At 38.3% G+C, this 24,792-nt stretch overlaps 1 protein-coding gene across 1 annotated transcript in view; it reads left to right on the forward strand.

The window, feature by feature from the left end:
- The first annotated feature begins 7,869 nt into the window (after positions 1 to 7,869).
- LOC126100544 (PHD finger protein 12) overlaps positions 7,870 to 24,792 on the forward strand; it is a 71,665-nt gene continuing 54,742 nt past the window's right edge. The window contains exons 1-7 of the mRNA XM_049911162.1: positions 7,870 to 8,563; positions 8,703 to 8,896; positions 9,107 to 9,176; positions 9,287 to 9,365; positions 9,454 to 9,663; positions 16,727 to 16,841; positions 23,566 to 23,698. Coding sequence (XP_049767119.1) covers positions 8,516 to 8,563; positions 8,703 to 8,896; positions 9,107 to 9,176; positions 9,287 to 9,365; positions 9,454 to 9,663; positions 16,727 to 16,841; positions 23,566 to 23,698 — 849 coding nt within the window. The 5' untranslated portion in view covers positions 7,870 to 8,515. The remainder of the gene's footprint in view (positions 8,564 to 8,702; positions 8,897 to 9,106; positions 9,177 to 9,286; positions 9,366 to 9,453; positions 9,664 to 16,726; positions 16,842 to 23,565; positions 23,699 to 24,792) is intronic.

Here is a 24,792-nt window from a genome sequence, read left to right on the forward strand (position 1 = left end):
TATTTTAAATTTATATAACGTATAAATGTATATGTAATATAGAATGGAGAAATGTTGTTACCAAAAATGTCGAAAAGTACTCGACAAATTAGCTTCAGTGTTTTAGACGTTACTATTATGGACATATGATGGGCACAGACTATATATATTTTAATCTATGTAACACATACATGTATGTGTAATGTATGTGGAGTAAATGTTGTTACCAAAAATCTCGAAAAGCTCTTTACCAATTTACGTCGGAGTTTTTCATGATATTCTAGTGACCTTTGGATGGATATAGACTATATATTTTTAGTGTATGTAATGTATAGTTCTTAACAGAGATACTTCAGATTTTTAGATGATACACTAATGAATTTTGAGACAGATATGGGCTATACATTTGTTTTCAATGTCAATGTATGGGTTTTCTTTCGTAACAGACTGCAGAAAGAAAAATGCTGAGCTGTGTTGTGAAAATTTGCTATTTGGATTTGTTTCAGTTGAACTATGATATCTGGGTATGTAAACCATTAGACAAACATTTTCGCACATATATATACTTTCTCCTTCTGTGTAATTTCAAACATAAATTGTATACACAGCCATGCACTGTTTTGTTTTCTTCCGCACTGTCAGTTTTACAGAACACAGGAAAGTTGTTTGTATGGCTTTTTGGCTTATGATTACTAAAGAATCAGAATGTCTAAAACCTTACAATGTTACCCATTCTCAGATTGAAACTAGGCAAAGTAGTGTCACTGAAGTTAATATACTCACAGACCCGGCAGCTGGAGAGGTTTTCTCATACCCCGTATATCAATAAGCCCAACTGATTTACTCATTCATTTAAAGCGACTTCAGTTCCCAGTCCTGAATAAACCAGGCTCAGGATCAGAGAGAGGGGGAAAGATGAGGTGTACAGAAAGGGAGGGGAAGAAATGGATGTATAGAAGGGGAGGAGTAGATGGACAGAGAAACTGGAGAAGAGGTAATGGATGGAGGTAGAAGGAGGAGATGAACAAAGAGAGGATGGAGGAGGAGATGGGTAGACAGAGAAGGGGGAGGAGGTTAGGATGTGTCTTCAGTTCCTACACCAGTTTGTGAAGCACGGCCAAGTTTTCTAGTTTAGTACATTTTCATAATTACAACATTTTTGTTGAAAGTATTTTGAACATTGCTGCTACCTGTAATAGTCAAAAGAATTGTTATTTTGCACAAGATAAGCTGCTGTGTTCAAAATGTAGTCGGTAAAACATTGTGGCGATGAAGACATAAATGTATTACACAAGAGTCCACTCAGGATATGTGCTGGGTGGAGGGAGTAGGCTACTCATATCAGTATTGCAGTGAGTGGCGAAATAATTTTGAGTTTTCACATTATCCAGCACATATTCTGTTTTGTATACCTTAATCGTGCAGGTAGGTTAGACAATTTAAAAAGGGAAATGGATAGGTTAAAGTTAGATATAGTGGGAATTAGTGAAGTTCGGTGGCAGGAGGAACAAGACTTCTGGTCAGGTGACTACAGGGTTATAAACCAAAAGTCAAATAGAGGTAATGCAGGAGTAGGTTTAATAATGAATAGGAAAATAGGAATGCAGGTAAGCTACTACAAACAGCATAGTGAACGCATTATTGTGGCCAAGATAGATACGAAGCCCACACCTACTACAGTAGTACAAGTTTATATGCCAACTAGCTCTGCAGATGATGAAGAAACTGAAGAAATGTATGATGAAATAAAAGAAATTATTCAGATAGTGAAGGGAGACGAAAATTTAATAGTCATGGATGACTGGAATTCGAGTGTAGGAAAAGGGAGAGAAGGAAACATAGTAGGTGAATATGGATTGGGGCTAAGAAATGAAAGAGGAAGCCACCTGGTAGAATTTTGCACAGAGCACAACTTAATCACAGCTAACACTTGGTTTAAGAATCATGATAGAAGGTTGTATACATGGAAGAACCCTGGAGATACTAAAAGGTATCAGATAGATTATATAATGGTGAGACAGAGATTTAAAAATCCAGGTTTTAAATTGTAAGATATTTCCAGGGGCAGATGTGGACTCTGACCACAATCTATTGGTTATGACCTGTAGATTAAAACTGAAGAAACTGCAAAAAGGTGGGAATTTAAAGAGATGGGACCTGGATAAACTGAAAGAACCAGAGGTTGTACAGAGTTTCAGGGAGAGCATAAGGGAACAATTGACAGGAATGGGGGAAAGAAATACAGTAGAAGAAGAATGGGTAGCTTTGAGGGATGAAGTAGTGAAGGCAGCAGAGGATCAAGTAGGTAAAAAGACGAGGGCTAGTAGAAATCTTTGGGTAACAGAAGAAATATTGAATTTAGAAATATTGAATTTAATGAAAGGAGAAAATATAAAAATGCAGCAAATGAAGCAGGCAAAAAGGAACACAAACGTCACAAAAATGAGATCGACAGGAAGTGCAAAATGGCAAAGCAGGGATGGCTACAGGACAAATGTAAGCATGTAGAGGCTTATCTCACTAGGGGTAAGATAGATACTGCCTACAGGAAAATTAAAGAGACCTTTGGAGAAGAGAACCACTTGTATGAACATCAAGAGCTCAGATGGAAACCCAGTTCTAAGCAAAGAAGGGAAAGCAGAAAGGTGGAAGGAGTATATAGAGGGTCTATACAAGGGCGATGTACTTGAGGACAATATTATGGAAATGGAAGAGGATGTAGATGAAGATGAAATGGGAGATACGATCCTGCGTGAAGAGTTTGACAGAGCACTGAAAGACCTGAGTCGAAACAAGGCACCCGGAGTAGACAACATTCCATTGGAACTACTGCCGGCCTTGGGGGAGCCAGTTCTGACAAAACTCTGCCATCTGGTGAGCAAGATGTATGAAACAGGCGAAATACCCTCAGACTTCAAGAAGAATATAATAATTCCAATCCCATAGAAAGCAGGTGTTGACAGATGTGAAAATTACCGAACAATCAGTTTAATAAGGCACAGCTGCAAAATACTAACACGAATTCTTTGCAGACGAATGGAAAAACTCGTAGAAGCCGACCTCTGGGAAGATCAGTTTGGATTCCGTAGAAGTGTTGGAACACTTGAGGCAATACTGACCTTACGACTTATCTTCGAAGAAAGATTAAGGAAAGGCAAACCTACGTTTCTAGCATTTGTAGACTTAGAGAAAGCTTTTGACAATGTTGACTGGAATACTCTCTTTCAAATTCTAAAGGTGGCAGGGGTAAAATACAGGGAGCGAAAGGCTATTTACAATTTGTACAGAAACCAGATGGCAGTTATAAGAGTCGAGGGACATGAAAGGGAAGCAGTGGTTGGGAAGGGAGTAAGACAGGGTTGTAGCCTCTCCCCGATGTTATTCAATCTGTATATTGAGCAAGCAATAAAGGAAACAAAAGAAAAATTCGGAGTAGATATTAAAATCCATGGAGAAGAAATAAAAACTTTGAGGTTCGCTGATGACATTGTAATTCTGTCAGAGACAGCAAAGGACTTGGAAGAGCAATGGAACGGAATGGATGGTGTCTTGAATGGAGGATATAAGATGAACATCAACAAAAGCAAAACAAGGATAACGGAATGTAGTCGAATTAAGTCAGGTGATGTTGAGGGTATTAGATTAGGAAATGAGACACTTAAAGTAGTAAAGGAGTTTTGCTATTTGGGGAGCAAAATAACTGATGATGGTCGAAGTAGAGAGGATATAAAATGTAGACTGGCAATGGCAAGGAAAGCGTTTCTGAAGAAGAGAAATTTGTTAACATCGAGTATAGATTTAAGAGTCAGGAAGTCATTTCTGAAAGTATTTGTATGGAGTGTAGCCAGGTATGGAAGTGGAACATGGACGGTAAATAGTTTGGACAAGAAGAGAATAGAAGCTTTCGAAATGTGGTGCTACAGAAGAATGCTGAAGATTAGATGGGTAGATCACATAACTAATGAGGACGAGAAGAAGGGATTGGTTGGTAGGACATGTTCTGAGGCATCAAGGGATCACAAATTTAGCAATGGAGGGCAGCATGGAGGGTAAAAATCATAGAGGGAGACCAAGAGATGAATACACTAAGCAGATTCAGAAGGATGTAGGTTGCAGTAGGTACTGGGAGATGAAGAAGGTTGCACAGGATAGAGTAGCATGGAGAGCTGCATCAAACCAGTCTCAGGACTGAAGACCACAACAACAGCAACTGAGTTGATGCCTCTATGTGTTGCGGGGTAGGGTACAAACCGAGTCACACTAGACCATCACATCACGTCAACTTCAGGGTGTTTTCACAATGGACACAGCTCAAATCACAAGCCGAGTATCATATGATAAATGGAAGAAAGCTGGTGGCATACGGCAGTTGCAGTCCAGTTGCATGTGTGAACTCCCAGCTTTTAGTGGCACAACTTCAAAGACGCATCATTTGTCATGCCACAAAAAATTCAATTTGGGTGTACTTTGTTGCGCCACTTTCCTTCCAGTACAGCTAACTAGTGGCAATACACGAGTATTCTATCACAGTTATCATGTAGTAACTGTTGCTGTAATCCATTCAGTTTCAGTGTGTTTTCATTTTATTACTGAAAAAAGTAAAAATAGTGGTCGGCACACATACTTTCTCAGCTTCTGGAACTACAACAGCAACAATTGCTTTTCTGCAACAGCGTGTGTGTGGGGGGTGGGCAATGTTTTCAAATTAATGACATATCCCACAGTCTTAAAAGAGTGTTGAATGAAAAATAAACTTAATATATGTAACCAAAAAAGAGAATTTATGAACTTCGTGATTTGAGATACAAAGCATTGTATATTTTGTGGATTATGTGCAGGAAACAGCTCCTTAGTGTGTTGTGGCAGCTGTTAAACTAAAAATTTGTTATTCGAAATGCCTTTCTCAACAAATACTTTAACATTCTAAAGTCTTGGAAGACTATGGTGTCTAGAGATGATATTGACATTGGTTGTTTGTTGCCTCTGCAGACTGCATTTTCATCTCCAGCTGTTATTTCTGTTACATGTGTTTGTGATCAGTGATTTATCCATGTGTAAAATCTATCATCAGAGCCAAAATGTATGATTCGGCTTCCTTGTATTTATCTCTTTTCACCGCTCTAATGGCAAAACCATAACAATGACTCCATAACCGACCATGTGACTTCATTTGACACTAACCTGAAAGCCATGTAGTCATGTAGAATTTGTGGCGTCCTGTGTGAATGGGAGCTCATGATGCCTCTACAAAAAGCCACAAGCTGTGGTGGCACATTACATGCGTGTGTGAAACCGGCTTACAGTTACGAGTTACCGTCCATGACATGGAGGTAAGAATAGAGGGAGACGCCGTGACGTCACAGCTGCGAAGCTATGTGAAGCCGAGGGAAGCCATCTCAATCCGACCAAAATATTGCTGCTGTAAGCTTGTGTGCATAGGCTTGTCGCTCGCTTTTGGAAGGATTTTGCGCTATTATGGTGACTTGTGTGGTGTTCGGATGTACGAAGCGTTCTGATTATGATGCGAAATCGAAGGGAGTGACATTTCATGTGTAAGTTGTCTCGTTAAGTGTGATTTTACAACTTCATTGTGAATGAACGTGCGCTACATCGGTACTTGTACTATAGCGTGTTTTTCTCCTGTATGATTTTAGATTTCCTAAAAATGAAAGTCGGAAAGCTCTGTGGGAGAATGCCGTGTGGAGGAAGAATTGGCGTGCGTCTAAATGGAGCACTATATGTTCTCAGCATTTCCGAGAAGAGGACATAGACCGAACTTCCCTTTCAACAGTAAGGCTCCGAGAAAATGCTGTACCATCATTTTTCCCTACACACCCAATACATTTGCAAAAGGTATGTTAATTCAAAGAATTAAATTCTTAGTTCTCAAGTTCACGTTTCAGTATAATACGTATGTATCGTCGATAATCGAAGTGTTGAGTAACTCACTTTGTCTTCATCATGTACCAAATTAAAAGCTAACACTTCATTAACTGGCGTAAAGTATAGACCTAAACAGGACACTGTGTAGATTTGCCATTCTAAAGTAAATATTGGTGGTAATGAACAGTGTTTCCCAGTAGTGTAACGTAACTGAAATGTCCCAGTACGTATTACAAACAAGATGTATTTATGGGGCTTTGGAGGGAAGGTATAGCTAACTTAGTTTTCAGTTTCTATTATTTAGTTTGTGATACACGTTTATTACTGAATTAACAAAATTGTATCGTTTACATTGAAGACTAGCTATTTGTAATATTACATTAAAAACTATTTTTAATCAGAAGAAACGCGGAATTTTGCCTTTACGAGATATTATTTTAAACAAAAACTTTGAAACAACCAATCTGATGACGTTACATGCGTATATGGTGCAATTAGCGACTTTAATACACGCAGCACTGTAGAACACTGGCAATGTTTTGTTCAGAGTGTCAGCGAGCCACGCACCCATGGCTTCAAAACGTAGTGCGGCTGAGATACGTAGCGCCATCACCCCTTACTTTTTACCTCCATGGTCCATGATAAAAAAAGTCGGAGTATATTTTCGAAATTGAGAAACTAACAACGATCAAGTTTATTAATGGCAAAAGTAAACTTCATGACGAATATTTTTTAACAATTTTGTATGATAAACAACTGAAAGTGAAACATTTCAAAACATCGATATTTTTTTGATAGTGAAAATATTTATTTGATAGTGAATATGCACACACACAGCATACAATATTGAGAAGCAATACATAGAGTCTGTTTACCTTGTCTATCACTTTTTTTCCTTATGTAACGTATAGCGTCATCAACAATTGTATTTTTCTCCTTCATATAGCTGACTGTTGCACTTAATAAAAGGTTATTTAATGAAAATTGATTCATCCACTTATGTTCTTGTTTATACACAATGTAGGTGTCAGCCCTGTCTGTCATTATAAAACCCAAATCGTTTGTCACTTTCAGCTTTCTGGCCTCGCTTGTGGAACGACACTAAATAAAAAAAAAATCTCCCAAGTCGTCAAGGAACATTTGGAATTTGTGACGAAAACAAAGCAAATAACAAAAATAATGATTACGAGGATACAAAATCATGAAAATCACTGGTTATGTGCGAGTGTGGCGAATATAGGTTAACATTTGATGTTAGCAGACGACGTCACTGTCAAACCTTTCTTCCAGGCAAATCTTGAGGTGACATGACGTGACGTGACGTGATGTAACGGTCTGTGTGAACGCCACCACTTGAAATGCGCTGTGGAATTTTTTGAGGTGACGTGACGGCGAACATGAATAGGCCTTAAGGTCTGTGAAGCTCTTTTTTTTTTCCTAGAGATGGTAGTTGGTGCAGCTACTCACGCGCTGGGTGTCCTATTGTGTAACATCATTTGTAGATGGGTGAAAGTCCGTAACGTGAAACTACAAAAATAAAGCTACATAAAAGTGGCTCTTCATGGCAACGGATCTCAGTCACGATTATCGTAAATAAATTAATGACAATGAAATTTTTTTGGGTTGTACAGTGCGCATATTATTTTTTAGAAACTTATAATTTCAGAGAAGGTATTGATTATTAGGTCTCTACTGCTAATTCAGATTTTTCGATTAACATGTAAAATTATTTTCTGGTAATTACTAAAAATTATTAATCATTTTAAAGGTTACTTTATTTTGACACGAATTATTTTACTTTTCGAAAGAGAGATAGAGAAATGCGTAACAATGTACAATGTTGTCACTCAATGCGCAACGATTTTATTACGATGACGCTGATCATTGGTAGAGACATGGTGGTAAACCATGGGTAGAGATTCCGCTTGAGTCCTAGTGTCGACTGGCTTATATTATGTATCGAAGTATCGATGTGTCGTTATTCGAGTATCGATGTAAAACGTCAGTGTCGTGTAAAGTAGTGTACAAACTACTGCCAATGTTTTGTGTTGGAATGCGGTTATTTTGTTAACGGGCTACGTAATTTTGTTCTGTGCGGAACAAGTGTATGTTTTTAAAAACCGTTCAGGTGTCGGGGAAACAAACAGCTTTACCAGTGACAAAAAACACGGTTTCTCTTTGCCGTAAAAAATATTTCTTCAGTTGTTCAATAATATGGTGCGTCTTGGAGGTGTTTATTGTGCTGTTTTCTGTGTATTTTTTGCAGAAAGGCGAAAAATACGTGTACTAGAGCAAAGACTTATCGATTAACTTTGATCGTAAGCGCATGCGCTAGAATAATAATTCCGTGTGAACAAGAGAATGTCGAGTTTTCTGCCATCCTTAGTTTACTTGGACGCTGGCTGTTCCAAGGTCTGTTACCATGAGGAAAAATCGCTGTTATGTGAATTCGTTCTGGTTGTGTCGCCTCCACGATGAATGATATAAACGTTATTACGCATGGGATCAAGTCACTGTATACATATGGCACGAGTACAGCGGTGAAAACTACTTTTGGGTAGTGGAATCACTATATAAATGGACGTGTTTGGTGCACAGAAGTTTTCTCATTAACAAGTTCCTCATTAATGGTATAAGTTCAAACAATTATATAATGGCAACTGTAGAGTATGATTTAGACACTTCTGGAGGTTTAATGCCCGTAAGTAAGGAATGCAGCCATATTTGTTGCAAAATGGCTTCTGTTATATGTAATATATTGAACGGCACGTTACAGTACCGTCAATTATAGTAACTATTGTTAGTAAGTAATTCTTAAAATATCTTCTTTTTGTAATTAGCAAATCCAAGCCTTGATAGCGCCTCCAGTTAGTGAAGAGGTTGTCAAAACAAAGAAAAAAGAGTCTAAGGAATTGCATCCCTACTACAAGAGACCAGGGAAAGGACATAATCACGATTGTTGTGATGCTTGCGGTGAAGGTGGCGACCTGTTATGCTGTGATAAATGTCCAGCTTCATTTCATCTTCAGTGCCAGTGAGTAACAGTGAATTTCTGTCCTTTTGGATATTTGCTGCATAGAGTAATGCATAAGTAGTAGTTGAAAGGATTTAACTAAATAAACAGCAGTTTATTGTACAAATGTGTTAATCTCGCCATAGGCAACGTATTAATTTATTTTACAAATGTTTTAACCTCATCGTTAGTAACATGTTCAACATTTCACCAAAACTCACCAATTTCCAGTGACCCTCCCTTGGATGACACGGACATTCCACTTGGTGAATGGTTATGTCATTGCTGCAGAACTGCTAGTGTAAGTTATTTATCAAAAGTAAAATTACCATATGTTTTTTATATGAATTCAAAAGTCTTGTAGTGAATGTCATTTACTCAAGTGTTTGTAACTTTTTTTGTACTTTTTAGAATAAATCAGAGAGACTTGCCGTGAATTCCAGTATTTTAAACACAAAATGTGAGAATAAAATCTTTAAACATGTGAAAGGTAATATTTCTTTCCTTTGTAACTGATTTTATAGTTCAGTAATTAATATTCTCCATAGTTAGCATTTCAAAAGTTGTTGCCTACGCAGGGAGATGCCGAGGGAAGAAGGAGTGTGAAAAGAATGGAAGTGAATCTGGGAATATGACCATAGAGAATGACAAATTATTATCTGAAAGTGTTAAAAATGAGGAAAGTGCAATGGATGTGTTGATTAAGGCTGCCTCAACAATGAACCCTAAGCAGTTTGAACTTCCCAGAGAGCTGATGGTTCCACTGCCATTTCCTGGTACTGATAAAGGTATGTAATTCCTTTATAATTATCATAATACCAGAAAATTATTCTGTTATCTATAACATTTTTGTGGTGGATACCCTTTTTGAATTTTCATACTCCTGGAAGTTATTGAAGTATATAAAAGTCAGGTCAGCTGAAGAATGGGATACAACTTGTTGGGTTTGACCAATGACATCATATTTAAGTCATAGATTATAATTTCTTTAGCCATAGATAGTGAAGCACTTAGTCTATCTGGGGAAATGAAGTGGCAAATTGTAAGTTTAAATAAATGAATGTATCATTTAAAAAAAGAAATTGCGCATGTTTTGTTGTTGCCCATCATTTTAAAGAATTTGTGTGCATGTTTTAATTTAGTGATGTATCCACCACGAGTAAAGCATAAGATATCAGTGTCAAGTTTGTCATTCTGTTCGTCATGTATAATACTAGTGTTCTCTTTTTCAGTTAAGTTACAGAATACCAGAGTTAGAGTTGTTGTTTTCTATGCAGTAGGTAATATCTGTATGAACAAAGTACTGGATACCAATGTAAGAGTTGTAGTTTTGCTCTCAAAAGATTATCTGTTTACAAAACAACAGACTACTGGTGTTAGACATGTTGTTTTCATCGATATAAGTAATATGAGTATCCTGTTCTGTATCAGTATAGGATACAAAATTTAGGTACATGTTCCATTCACTATTGGTAATACTAGTGTCCTGGTCTTCAGTTGACCTATGTAGGTTATTTGAAGAACAGGATATCAGGTCAACGGATGCTTCCGATCCCACCCGTCAAGCTTTGACCCGTGACGTAATGGTGTGTGATGTCACAATGGCGCGGAGTTTAGTTTATGAGTGTGTTTTGTTTATAGATGTTGTTTTGTTGCAGTTGGTGTCCTCTGGTGGTGTGTTTGTGGTTTGCGTGTTATGTGGTGTATTGGGTTCATTGTGGTGTTGCTGCTTGTTCTGCAAGGTATTGATTTTGACTGTTCTGCGAAAGGAATTGGTTTCAGTGAGTGTGTGTGACAGAGAGAGAGAGAGAGAGAGAGAGAGAGATTGTGGTGTGTGTGTGTGTGTGTGTGTGTGTGTGTGTGTGTGTGTGTGATTGTGGTGACTGACCTAGAGTTCAGCGCCGGAACTTTTTGCGGTTAGTGGTCATTCTTTTCGGTGTATTTTTTGCATGTTATGATGGTTGGTGGGGTACTTCTGTGTTGTTTGGTATCGGTGTTTTGGTATCGTGAGTTGCTGTTGTCGTATATAGGTGAAAGGAAGTGTCTGATTCCAATGCACGGTCGTGTTTTGGTATCGTGAGCTGCTATTGACCTATGTAGGTGAAGGAAAGTGTCAGATTCCAATGTGTGGTTGTAGCAATGGGTGTTTTGGTATCATGAGCTGCTGTTGTGCTATATAGGTCATGGGAAGTGTTTGATTCCAATCTTGTTTGTGAAGGTGTTGGTTTGTGGTGCCAATAGTTGTGGTGGTGGTGTAATTTATGGAGTTCTATAATGTAGTATCATTGCGGTTGAACTGTATAGGTGAAGGGAAGTGACAGATTCCAGAGGATATTGTGTGTAGTGGGGTTTGAGAATTTTGTGTTGTCGATTTATTTCGTCGTCTGGTATGGTGGTGTGTGTGTGTGTGTGTGTGTGTGTGTGTGTGTGTGTGTGTGTGTTTATATTTAGTTTGCTCCCACCCATAAACCCCCAATTTCCCACGCTTGTCCCGTTTGTTTGATTGTATTTGTGGAGGAAGATGTGTGTGTTGGTTTTTCGATCTATTTTCGTCTTTGTTGTCATGTTTACATAATGACATCATAGGCACCATATTGGAGTTGTAGTGGATGGTCGTTTCCGCCATATTGGTGACGTCATGGGTCAGAGCAGACGGGTGGAATTGGACGCTTCTGTATTCCCCAAAGTATGTTGTTCTTTTTGTTATGTTTGGTTGGTTGATTTTTCCTTCACGAGTAACATAGGTATCCTGTTTCTCAGTTGATGAAAGGATATCAGTATTCAATTTGTTGTATTATTCGTGTAGTGTAATAAGTTTTGCTGATATTTTTGTTAGTGTTTCTTGTTGTGGCTATGTTTTTAGTTCTGGTTTTAGGTCATACCCGCTGTAAGTCTTCTAATTCCCATGTCTGTCTTGTTACTTTCATTTATTGTATGGGCTTTGATAATTTTTTTTTCTTTTATTTTTACATGACTTTTACAATTATGAGTTCAAGGGACATATGTGTACGATTTTTGTTCTCTGTGCTACATTTCTTTGTTTCAGAACATTCGGTTGTGCTTTTAAATGTTGGTCATCTGTGGCTTACCCATGATGTCTTTGATCGAAAGCCAACGAGCTGTATCCCATTCTTCAGTATTTCCCAAAAGTCCTAACCTTTCATTCTTTAATTCATCCATACTAAAGTGCTTGGCTTGCGACTTGATTAAAAGAAGTTTTGGGGAAATATGTTTTAACACTTCATTTTCTGCATCGAAAAGAAAGTAGCAGAATTTTTAACATTTAGTATTGTACATACAGCATTTACTATTGCCCTGGGGGAGCAGGAGCATAAACTAATTACTCCAATACTAAACTTGCTACTGAAATAGTGGTGACATCTTCACTTTTCAGAGCCAGGCACTTTACTAATTTGCAAACAGAAATTAAATGTGTATGTCATATAAAATGTGGGATTTCAGTATCAGTACATTGAAAATAATGTTCAATACGCTATAATTGACTTGTAGCCTAACAAGCCTGCCTAGTTTTTGTTCCAGGTCATAGAAAAGTGAGCATTAGCTTTCAGTAATTTTTTAGTGTTTCTTTATATGTGTTATGACATAGATTTTTGTTATTGAAATGTGGCATGGAACAATCTGCAGGGGGAACAACAACAACAACAACAACAACAAACACTAATGAAGACCTGGACACTTTCCCCCTGTTGCACATATTGTATTTTGGTAATGCATTTATTTCATTTAAATTGAAGCATGGTTTTATGTGACTCATAAGAATGGAGAAAACTGGCCATGGTGTTTATGGCACAAAAATTGAAAGTTTAAATGAGAAAAGTCTGACTTCTATCCACAAATTTTCAGAGGCTCCACAGTGATGTTTTCTCGTTTCAGTACAGGGGGCCCATGTTCCCCAGTGGCTCAATGCAAAATAATAATACAGGCATAGTCCATATCAATTCATGTAGGCTAGGAAAAAAATCTTATCTTCATAGTCTCCGATGTTATTGAATTTAGCACATGTTAAAATGAAGGACTAAGTAAGGAACACATATTTTTTTGTTTTCTCAAAAAAAAAATTATGTTCCAAGATACAGCCCTTCAAAGATGACACTGCACGTACCACAGTGAAGGCGTGAATTTTGGAAAAAAAATTTAAAATGCTGTATCTCTGGAACAGTTCTAGATATTTTGTTGTTTTTTTTTATTTGAAAGATAATTGCTTTATAATTACAAAGAAATCTTCCATTTAGACTTAGCTCTCAAAGTTCTTCTTCTATAGCATTCTGAACTTTTTAAATAATGTATGGTTTTTTTATGAGAATCCATAAAATGTTGATTTTTTTTCTGTTGAATAGTACCATAAAGTTCTACATCCCATGAAAAGCAGAGCTTCCACTTTTAGGTTGAACAGGTTTTATAAACAATTGAAATTTTTGCCATACATAAAACCTGTTTTATTACCACATTATCACATAACAGTCTCATAAAAATCAAAACCAGCCTTATGTAACATAATTTTAGTTTTGGAAGGTCAGTAAGAGACTCATTTTCAAGCATTTTAAATGGTTCCAAAATTTATGTGAAAGGTTCAAAGACTAAAGGTTTCAATTTATACAACTTCTGTGCACTCAGTTTTGTACTGAAATTATCTAGCCAATGCACTAAAAATATGTTCCACTGCTTCAGTATCTTCCTTTGGTATAGAGTGGTGCCTTCCTGTTGAACTAATAGGAACTGGAGCACTTAATCTTCATAACATTGTGAACTGGAAGTGAGCACTGATGGTGTTGTTGCTGTCCTGCAGCTGGAAAGCTATATCCAGCAGCTGGTCCATGTGGTAGCAAAAAGTTCACAACAATTTTGTTTAACTCATAACTAGTGTCTATAATCTCTGCAATCCACCAGTCACAGCAACACACACACACACACACACACACACACACAAAACCATAAAAAAAAGAAACCCTTCTCAGGTTGTGAATCTGAATATTATCCTGATGTTTCTGAGGTGTTGGCTGAACGAATGAAATTTCTTCTTTCTTGCGCTTTTTAAGTGTGTGCAATATGAGTTTGCCCAAAAATGTGTCTTCTGAGTTCCTTTCGCAGGAGTGGTTTGTTTGGACCATTCTTCTTTTTTCTGCTCATGGAATTCTTCGATTTCCCCTTTGGACAAAACGATGAGGGCTGTGGATATGTAAGGTTTCGTGACTCTCGTAAAATCCTCGGCATTCTGAATTGCTGGTCTGGAAAGATTGTTTTGTAGCAGGTGCTTCAGCAGGCCTTATACACCACCACAAAGCCCTTTCCTATGACCGGTAGCACTGTATACCCAGTCACTTGGCACAAGTGACTTACTCAATTCAAACAGCTGGTAACAATTTTTAAAATGACTAGGATTACCATCAGAAAAAATGATGATGTTCTGTGCCCCTGTTTGCAGTTGAAGAATTTTGCGCATTGCTAGCAAAGCATGTGCCGAGTCATGTCCTGTGTCGTCACTTATATCTGCAACACTTGTGGTCTTGTTTTGAAAATATGTCACTCCTGTAAAAATTGAAATCTGGTCATTACTCCAATGATATGCTTGTACTTCTTATGGGAGAATTACAGACCGGTCCTCAGCAAAATCACAGTAAAGGACAAAACATAGTTCTTCAGCCTGTACACAACCTTTCACTTCTACAATGTGTTGTTGTTGCAGTTTCTTCAGATGTTGATAGTGTGTTACTGCTTTAACTGACCATTTACCAAGTTCATTAACGAAACTGCCAAAGGCAGCAGTTTTTTTAATTAGTTTATTTTCCTCCCATGTTGCATGTGTAATTTCTGCTGAGTTATCTGCTACAGCTTCCAGGCCAAATGCCTGTAAAGATAGTCCTCACTTTCCAGGGCAGTCACCGCATTCTTGAAACAAACAAGTCTCTTGCTTGACGTCGGCACGAAGTCTTGGTCGGCATACAAAGCCTGTATCTCTTCATAAATCTTGAACACTATGATGTTTATGCAGTAAAGTTGGTGATCCCTTAGATAGTGGATACTGCTTTTGCTTGATGAATGATAATTTTTGTAGAAACTAAAATTCTTGGTTGTCTGTTCTTGAAAAACCAAGTATTGAGTTCACTTTAAGTTTTGGCCATTTATCAGTTCCACTTACCAGATTATGTTTACTGTGAGGTGATTTCTTTAAAAAATCGTCCCGATTCCACCAAGTTCTTATTGTTTATCCAATTGGGAGATGACACAAAATGCCTTTCTGCAGCCTTGTTTCCATGCTCTTTAGCATATGCAATCACTTGCAGCTTAAATTGCAATAGTATTGCAATTCTGTTTTTCAGCCACAGTTTGCAAATAAAACCACAACATAGGTATGACACAAATGGATACCCACACTAAACACAACAATAAATAATTGAAGCTTGAATGAACAATATGACAACTCTTAATGAAGGCACATATGCATTCACTGAACTCTGTACAGGTGGAATACTCAAAATTCACGAGGAAGCTAGTAATTAATTGCTTTAATCCAAAACAGAAATGTTGAAGAAATGGAGCTTATAGGTACCTAGCCTAACTTGCTGCCAGGATATGTCACATGCAGTTCTTGGGCCTATTTTGGAAGGGAAAAAAATAAGTCTTATTTTCCATATAGTGGAGATGCTGAGTCGCAGATAGGTAGGCACAACAAAAAGACTCTCACCAGTCTGGTTTCAGTTGCCTGAGACTGCGATCACATGTGTGAGTTGCATTTGTGTGTGTGTGTGTGTGTGTGTGTGTGTGTTGTGTGTGTGTGTGTGTGTGTGTGTGTGTGTGTGTATCGATGAAGGCCTTAATGGCCGAAAGTTTTAATTGTGAGAGTCTTTTTGTTGTGCCTATGTGTGACTCAGCATCTCCGCTATATGGTGAGTACCAACGTTCCTTCTCGTAATATTGTACATTCTATCCTGAATTTTCCATTGTTTGATTGAAGTCTTATTTTCCGGTAGTTAGGCACTCTCTCTGTTGCCTTCCTAAATGATGCTTGTGGAAGTGTCATTGTATTCTTTCATATGGCTTGAAAATGATAGTTTTGGTTCAAAGCAATTATAGAAATAGTATTTGCTAAAAATATTAGATTTTTTTGTGTGTTTGACTTCATAGTTTTCTACTTTGCAAACTTAATTACAAAACATTGGATATTCCAAGATTTGGTTCAAAGCAATTATAGAAATAGTGTTTGCTAAAAATATTAGATTTTTTTGTGTGTTTGACTTAATAATTTTCTACTTTGCAACATTAATTACAAAACATGGGATATTCCAAGATTCTACAGTTAACAAAATTTGTTAGTTCAGTAACTAAATATACAGCATCCATATGGGAAATATTTTTCTAACTTACACCGCCACCTTCCGCCCTTCATCCCCTTTCACCATCGCCACTTTTCATAGAAGTCTCATTGCTCCCCATAATACAAGGAAGTGCAGCCAGTTCCCAGTTTTCTGGTTGGAGATGCCAGTGGTAGCAGTCGTGTGTGTGTGTGTGTGTGTGTGTGTGTGTGTGTGTGTGTTTTCTTTGTGGAAGCAGGCTTTGGCCGAAAGCTGTAATTTGTAATAGTCTTTTTGTTGTACCTGTTTGCAGCTCAGTGAATCATCTTTACAGTAAGTAGCAATCTATCCTTTTCCTAATGTTATTTATAGCTAGTTCCCTGTTGGTCATTTATTAATAGCAACTTCATAGTTTTCATCATGTGTGGTCTCTGTCACAGCTAGCCATAAACTAAAATGAGAAAAAATTGTTGTTTATTTAATGTAGATAATTAACTTGTGTATTTAGTAAGATTCTAAAATATGTTCCATTTTCCTGTAGGTCCAGGAGCAAATAGAATTAATTTACGCAGAACCTCCTCTGTGAAGAAGAAGCCATATGAGTTGGACAATGGTCTCGTGCCACTACCTGTTAGATCATGTTTTGAGTGTCGAAAGTGAGTCTCCAATAAATCAGTGTTAAGATTTGTAACAACAATAGTAAAGTTCATTATCATGTTCATTTTGTACGTGTTCTATAGTTGCAAATTTACCAAGGTTGAGATCATCAGTGACAGGTTTAATAAGCAATTGTCTGCAGAAAATACTACATTTTGACACCTGCTACCCATTCTATACCTAGAAGTCCCTTACATACAGCCTAGTCACCTGTGGTTGTCGTATCTGCAATGACAAGCGGTCCCTCTCAAAATATACTGAGGGCCTCACTGAAGCCTTCACATGCTGTAATTATTCTCCCAACCTTGTACAAAAACAAATCTCATGTGCCTTATCTTTCCAGTCTCTCGCCATCTCACAAAGTCCCACCATAAAGCCACAGAGGAGCATTCCCCTTGTTTCTTAGTACCACCTGGGACTGGAGCAACTGAATTACATTCTCCGCCAGGGCTTTGACTACATCTCTCTATGCCCTGAAATGAGAAATGTTCTGCCCACTGTTCTTCCCACTCCTTCCACAGTGGTATTCCGTTGGCCACTGAACCTACAAATATACTCGTCCATCTCTACACAACCCATGCTCCCAACCCCCTTACCTCATGGCTGACCTAGATGCAAGACATGTCCTATACATCCTCCCACCATCACATACTCCAGTTCGGCCACGAACATACCTATCCCATCAAAGGCAGGGCTACCTGTGAGACCAGTCATGTGATCCACAAGCTAAGCTGTAACCACTGTGCTGCATTCTATGTGGGCTGTCTGTCTGCAGGAATGACCACCGACAAACTGCGGCCAAGAAACAAGTGGACCACCCTGTTGCTGACATGCCGCCAGACATGACATCCTTCATTTCAATGACTGCTTCACAGCCTGTGCCATATGGATCCTTCCCACCAACACCAGCTTTTCTGAATTGCGCAGGTGGGAATGCTCCCTGCAACATATCCTACATTCCAGTAACCCTCCTGGCCTCAACCTTCGTTGATCATTGTCCTCTCCCATCCAACCCCTTCTCCATTCCCATTCCAGCACTACACAGTCCTCATTCCTCAATCACAAGCAGTCTTTTTACTTCTCTCTTTTTCCGCTATCCCCCCTCTTCACCTCTCCATTCCCTCCATCTAACCTCCTGACTGCACATAGCTGCCCTACACTCTTTCCATCTTGTCCCTCCGCACTCCCCAACAGCATGTCACTGTCCGTCACGCCTACCCTACTATCCCTCCCCCTCCTCGCTCCAGCCTCCTCCTTACCATCACCCAGCCACTCCCATCATGTACCAGTGCTGCTGCTCGCAGGGTGGACTCTATTGCCTGACACTCCAGTCGTGTGTGTGAGTTGCATTTTCGTGAGTGTGTATATGTGTTTGCCATCTAATTCTGACGAAGGCCTTACTGGCCGAAAGTAATTATTTGCAAGTCTTTTTTGTTGTGCCTATCTGTGTCTGACTCTTCACTGTGTGATGAGTGACAACTTTCCTTTTCACAGTATTGTTACATTCCAACCTTGATTTTCCATTGTTACATTTTGTTTAACTGCATAAGGTTTCTGGTGGGACAGAATATGATTAATTGGTTGATGACTCATTGTTTATTCTGCTTTTAGGACACAAGTATATGCAGATCAGGAAATTATTCAGACCCTCTGAAATAACTGTCATTGTACTAGGAGGAGTTGGTTAGATGTAATAAACTGTAGCTTTTGTAGTGATATTTACATCTCAAGTACTTTGTGAACATGTTAAACCAATGTCTTGAAGGTAAAAATTGTTAAATGAAGAAAGGCAACCATTCAATACGTAGAGAGACATTGAGCTGTCAGTTGGTGCATAAATAAAAATCAGGCTTTCAGCTCAGCTTTAGATTTTAAGTTTTTCTACAGGAACAAAAAACCCCGGGCCAAAAATAGCTGCTTAAGGCATAACTATAAATCAGCAATATTTTATAATGATGATGTCATAGTTTTCAGACTGTTTTTCAATTGCTCACATATCTCTATTCATCGTCCCAGAACATACAATTCCAAGAATGGGACAGGAAACTGTCATGTCGTTTTACACAGCAAGACAGATAGTAGTTGCATTTTTGAAAATAATGACCTGCTGTTCTTTGAATTCGTCATATTTTACATGTTGTTACCATTGTAGTCATTTGTCCTAAGACTGATTTTCTGCAAATCTTAACACTAGTCTCTCCTGTGCCAGGTTTTTTTCATATTTGCTTAACTATTGCACCCTCTATCCCTTTAAACCTGCTCACTGTTTTCAAGCTTTAGTCTCCCTTGACAGTTTGTACTCTTCACCTATCTTTCTGTTACTTAATTGGCTATTCATTGATGTCTTGGTATGTGTCCCATCAACCCACCCCTTTTTTTAAAAATCAAGTTGTGCCATTGTTTTTTATATCCAGTTTGATTAAGTACATCTTCATTAGTTATCCAGTACAACTAACTAATCTCCAGCATTCTTCTGTGGCACCATGTTTGTCTGAACTTCCAGTTACATGCAAGACAAACATGTTCCCTTTCACTTAAATTTAGATCAAATGTTGCAATATTTCTCTTTTCAGAAACCTTTTTTGCGCTATTGTCAGACTGCATTTTCTATCCTCTTTACTTCTGCCACCCTCAGTTATGTGCCCCCCCCCCCCCCCCCCCCCCCCCACACACACACACAAAAAAAGACAGAACTTATCCTTTACCTTCAGTATCTCACTACCTCATCCAGTTCATTCGGCATCAGCTGATTTAATTTGATTACACTTCCTTGCCCTAGTTTTACTTTTGTTGCTGTTCGTCTCCTCCTCAACTAGGTTTCCTTTCCAAATTTCTGTGTACTGTAGTGTTTGGACGATGTACAGCTTGAATAACATGGGGTGTAGGGTACAACCTTGTCTCACTCATTTCTCAATTACTGCTTCTTTTCATGTCAATCAAATCTTGGCACAATAGCCTGGTTTCTATATAGGTTGTGGATAATCTTTCATTGTATGTATTCTATCCATGATCTCCTTAGATCCCCAGGGAGTGTGTTCCAGTCAGCATTGTCCATTTTTTTCTATTTATTTTTAATCTCTCTTCTTCAAAATCTCATTTTATCCCCCCTCCCCCCGTTGGTTTTTACCGCTCTTTCCATTCTTCAGTAAGTAATAGTTCTTAGTATTTTACATTTAAGACTTATTAAATTGATGATGAGATAATACTCACACCTGTCAGTACCTGCATTCTGTGGTAATGGAAGTCTTCTTGAAGTCTGATGATATTTTGCTTGTCACATTACCTTTCATGCTAGGTGTAACAGTTTTTTCATGGTTGGTTCTTCTGAGGTTGTTGTTAATTATGGTGGAATATTGTCTACTCCATGTGTCTTGTTTCAATTCAGGTTTTTCAGTCCTCTCCAATTATTCTCTCAGTATTGCATCACCTATTTCATATTCATCCACTGCCTCATAAAATTTCAGTGATTTATGTAGACATATTCCTTCCACCTTTCAGCCTTCTCTTCTTCTTTGCTTAGTATTGGCTTGTCATATGCAGTCTTGATGTTCATACAGACGCTTGTCTTTTCTCTAAAGGTTTCTTTAATTTTCAGGGAAATGGTATCTCCCTTACCAATGGTCATACTAGCTTCCACAACTTAGCATTCAATCTTTGTCAGTTTGCAAACACTGTGTTTTTTTAGTTTTTATTTATTTTAAAAAATATTTTCTCTGTTTATCTAATATCCCTTGTGCTATCCAAGGTTTTCTGCCTGACCTTGTCTTTTTACGTAGTTTTTCTGCTGCTACCCCTCATTATTTCATCCCTCAAAGCTACCTGCTCATCTTCTATAGTATTCCTTTTCTCTGTTTCAGTTAGTTAAAATCCCCCATGAAATTCTCAAAAACTGTTTGAGCTTCTCCATAGCCAATTTCCTTAATCTCCAAAATTTTTGCATTTCTTTCAACTGATCTCTGCATTTTATAACCAATAAATAACAGCTTGCATCCCTATCTGCTTCTGAAAATGTTTTGTAACTTACAACTTGGTTAGTAAATTATTGTTCTACCATTATATTATCTAACTGGAACAATTCAATGTTTCTAGATGTCCCATATTTCTTTTATTTTAATTAACCCCCCACCCCTCCCCCCCATGATTCCTAAGTTCACAATGGTCAAATTGTGTTCTGTGCAAAATTTAATCAGACAGTTTTACCTTTTGTTCCCTTATTCCAGTGCATGTTCTTGTACCATATTTCCTTCTCTTCCATTACTCTGTGATGGCTTCCAGTCCCCTGTCACACTTCAGTTAGTCTCTTTTAGTGTTGGACAGATTGTTTTACTTCGTAATATATTTTTTCAGTCGTAGAAAAATGCTATTTTGTTAGTTTAACAGTTTCTAATGTGTGACATTAATTAAATGAAGATCCCAATGCTTATCAGGATCTGATAGAATAATTCATTGTTGGTCTTAACACAGAATTTCAATAAATCATTATCATATACTGATCCAGTATCTTGATAAAGATCTAATACAATGTTACTATTCAATATTTTTGAGTGTGTGTTAATACTGTACACTGTACTGCTTTTTTAAGCTATCACCATAGTGAGTGGGCATAAAGAAAATACCAGTAGTGTTGAAAATAGCAGTCCAGTTTTGTATGTACATAGGGGTCCACAAAAATTTAGACACTGTTTGTTAGTTAATATCTTTGGAACAGAATGACATTACATTTGCATGGTAGCATAGTCCATTGTTTTCCCAACAGATCTTCGCCCACATTTTCCAGCAGATTACAGTGCAACGATGAATGAAGTAAGATTGTCGTCTGAGCAACTCAAGGCCTTATCGAAGTGGTACAGAAAGTATGATAACGTGATGGAGGTACAGTGGCAATAGCGTTATGTATATAGAACTCAACCTCCAACACATACAACAATTTATCGTATTCAGGATAAATTTGAAGCAGATGGAACTATTCTGGATGTGCATAAGGAAAGGTCTGGCTGACCAAAATCATCAAGTAGTCCAACTTCCATTGCTGCTATGCTGCAGCATTTTACTAGGTCACCTCAAAAATCTGTGAAGCAGCGTGCACGCAAAAGCAGATTAAGCTGATAAAATGTACAACAAATTCTGAAGGTTGCAAAATGGAAAGTGTACATTCCAATATTGCTGCACACTGTGAACAAAGGGCAACATGGATTGAAGTATGGAGTACACCAAGTAGTTTGAGGGTTTGCTTTGTGAGGATGAATGGCTTGCAGGGATGGTTATCTTGTCTGATGAGGCGTAATTCAAACTGAACAGTACTGTAAATGGCCACAACTGTGTGTACTGGGCTACTGAAAATCCTCAAGTTCACGTGGACAAATGAGTTAATCTGCTGGGTGTAAATGTGTGGTGCGTTCCGTCATAGCTTGATTTGATTGGCACATTCTTCTTTGAAGGCACCGTAACTGGTGAGGCGTATCTTCATATCCTTCAAACATTGGTTTAACCTGCTATGTGAGAGGTGTATGGAAGTGAAAGATTTTACTTACAATTTGTCACTCTGTCTCACTACCATGGAGATGTCAGAGCCTACTTGTTTGAAAATCTACATGTACAATTGACAGGTCAAAGAGTAACTGTTGAGTACCCACCATGGCCTCCAGGCCTTACACTTCTTGACTTCTACGTATAGGGGCTCTTGAAGGTTATCAGCAGAAGCCAGCTATACTGAATGAGCTACAAGAAACATTTGAGGTATCCTGTGCAACTATCACACCAGCAACACTGATAGCCATAGTTCAATCTACAGATCAGTGGTATTGGAGTTGTTTGGCTGCTAATGGGTATTACACCAGCAACACTGATAGCCATAGTTCAGTCCACAGGTCAGTGGTGTCGACATTGTTTGGCTGCTAATGGGTGTTTCTTTGAACACATAAAATTATCTCCCCCCCCCCCCCCCCCCCCCTGCAAAAATTGTAATGGTATGTCATTTTGTTATGTTAACATTGATTGTCAAAGAATGTCTACATTTTTCTGTACCATTCTGTAATGATCAAGACTGGTCAATAAAATACTAATACAAAACTCAACATCATTGCAATGTAGTTCTTATTTCCATAGTAAAAACTTCCTGCAGTCAATAAATTCTGTTGGTTATTTGAAGTCTCACAAGTAAATTCAATTAAATTGAATAACTACATTCTAACTATTTATAATCTTTAGCAACATATTGTAACTGTAAAATCTGTGTAAGACATGGTATATTCTGTCACCAGTTCAGGGTTTCTTTTTCGTACTTGAATAATTTTAGTACAATTTGGCATTGTTTCTTCAAGCTCACATTCAGTATTCTTCAAATTTTTTGTAGAAGCAAATTCTCAGTTAATTTAACATTTTTCATTACTGCAGGTCCAAGAGAAAGCTCTGTGTGACCTTTCCTCACCCACAAAATTGAACTTTTAAATACTAAAGTATTCACAAGGTTATATAACACTAGTGGTCTACTAACCCAAGAATTGGAAAACAGAATCACTTAGAGCAGAAATTTGTATTTATTTATTTATTTTTAAAGCAAATATGGTAGTAAATATATTGTGTTTTTTCACTTTGATAAATTTGATTGCTACAGAACAGCAACAGTTACTATGTATTTGAAGTTCATTTACAAGGGAGTATATCTTTGTAGCTCCCTGCGACTTGTATTATAAATTCCAAAATATTTGTTATTAAATGTTACAGAAGCTGCCGGAAAGCACCATTAATAGCATGTGATTACTGCCCCCTTCTGTTTCATCAAGACTGCTTGGATCCACCTCTTACATCGTTACCCTCAGGAACTTGGATGTGTCCTAACCACCCGCAGAACTTCATTGTAAGTAGTAATTCTTTTTTTTTATATTAACTGTAAGTAAAAAATGCGTTGATTAAGAAGAGAGAAAAACGTGGGCCGTGGTGGTTGACACTTAATTAGCAGTATCAGAAACTGTAGTGAGCCGACTGTTAACGTGGAAAAAGGTAGAGACAGTGAAAACTGCATAGCGTATATTTCCTCTTGTTTCTCCTGTAACAACTAAAGGAATGAATGTAGTGGACATATTTGTCATCAGTTGTTCTGTTGTTGCTGTAATTTCCAACTCTGCTGTGTGATTGGCACTTGCGACTCATTTGTGAGTACATGACTGACAAATGTGGAGTCCTGAGCATTTCCAGTACTACTTTCTGGGCTGCACTGTGAGTCTAATCTCTGTCTGCCCTATTCCTCCCTCATAGATCAAGCCAGTAATTGCAGGTACAGGCCTGGCAACCCTGAGGTTCCCGAGCTGTAGGCTGATCAGTGCTGCCAATCCTCTTATTACTGTAAACTCGGACATGCATAAACAGCCACAGTGAAGTGCGACAGTGGAGTGTTGTGTGCCTCAACAGGCTTAACTGCCTGGATTTGTTAGGGAGTGAGGGGAGGGGGTGGGGGGAGGGGGGACAGAGAGAGAGAGGGGGGGGGTGCTGCATGCCTGGCAAGGTGGTTGACTGTTGAGACAAGATAATTCCTAGTGGGCAACCCCTGGAGCAACAATTCCATTCCACTCCAAATGGTATGAGGCTTATCCAGGCAAGCAAGACCATCTGGGCGATATTTAGTACCCCATGAGACCAAAGTAGTCCTTACACCTTAAACCCAAACTCTCGGCAGAAAGGGAGGACTAACACTCAACCAAGTGGAAAGTCCTCCTGAGGAAACACACAGTTAAAATTGTGATAAATAAAACAACAGGATATAAGCTGTGAGGACGGGTCGTGAGTCTTGCTTGGGTAGCTCAGTTGGTAGAGCAGTTGCCCGTAAAAGGCAAAGTCCCGAGTTCGAGTCTCGGTCCGGCACACAGTTTTAATTTGTCAGGAAGTTTTATATCAGTGCACACTCTGCTGCAGAGGGAAAATCTCATTCTGGAAACAGGATATAAGTTTGCCAGA

The sequence above is a fragment of the Schistocerca cancellata genome, chromosome 9, assembly GCF_023864275.1.
Source record: "Schistocerca cancellata isolate TAMUIC-IGC-003103 chromosome 9, iqSchCanc2.1, whole genome shotgun sequence".
Taxonomy (NCBI): domain Eukaryota; kingdom Metazoa; phylum Arthropoda; class Insecta; order Orthoptera; family Acrididae; genus Schistocerca; species Schistocerca cancellata.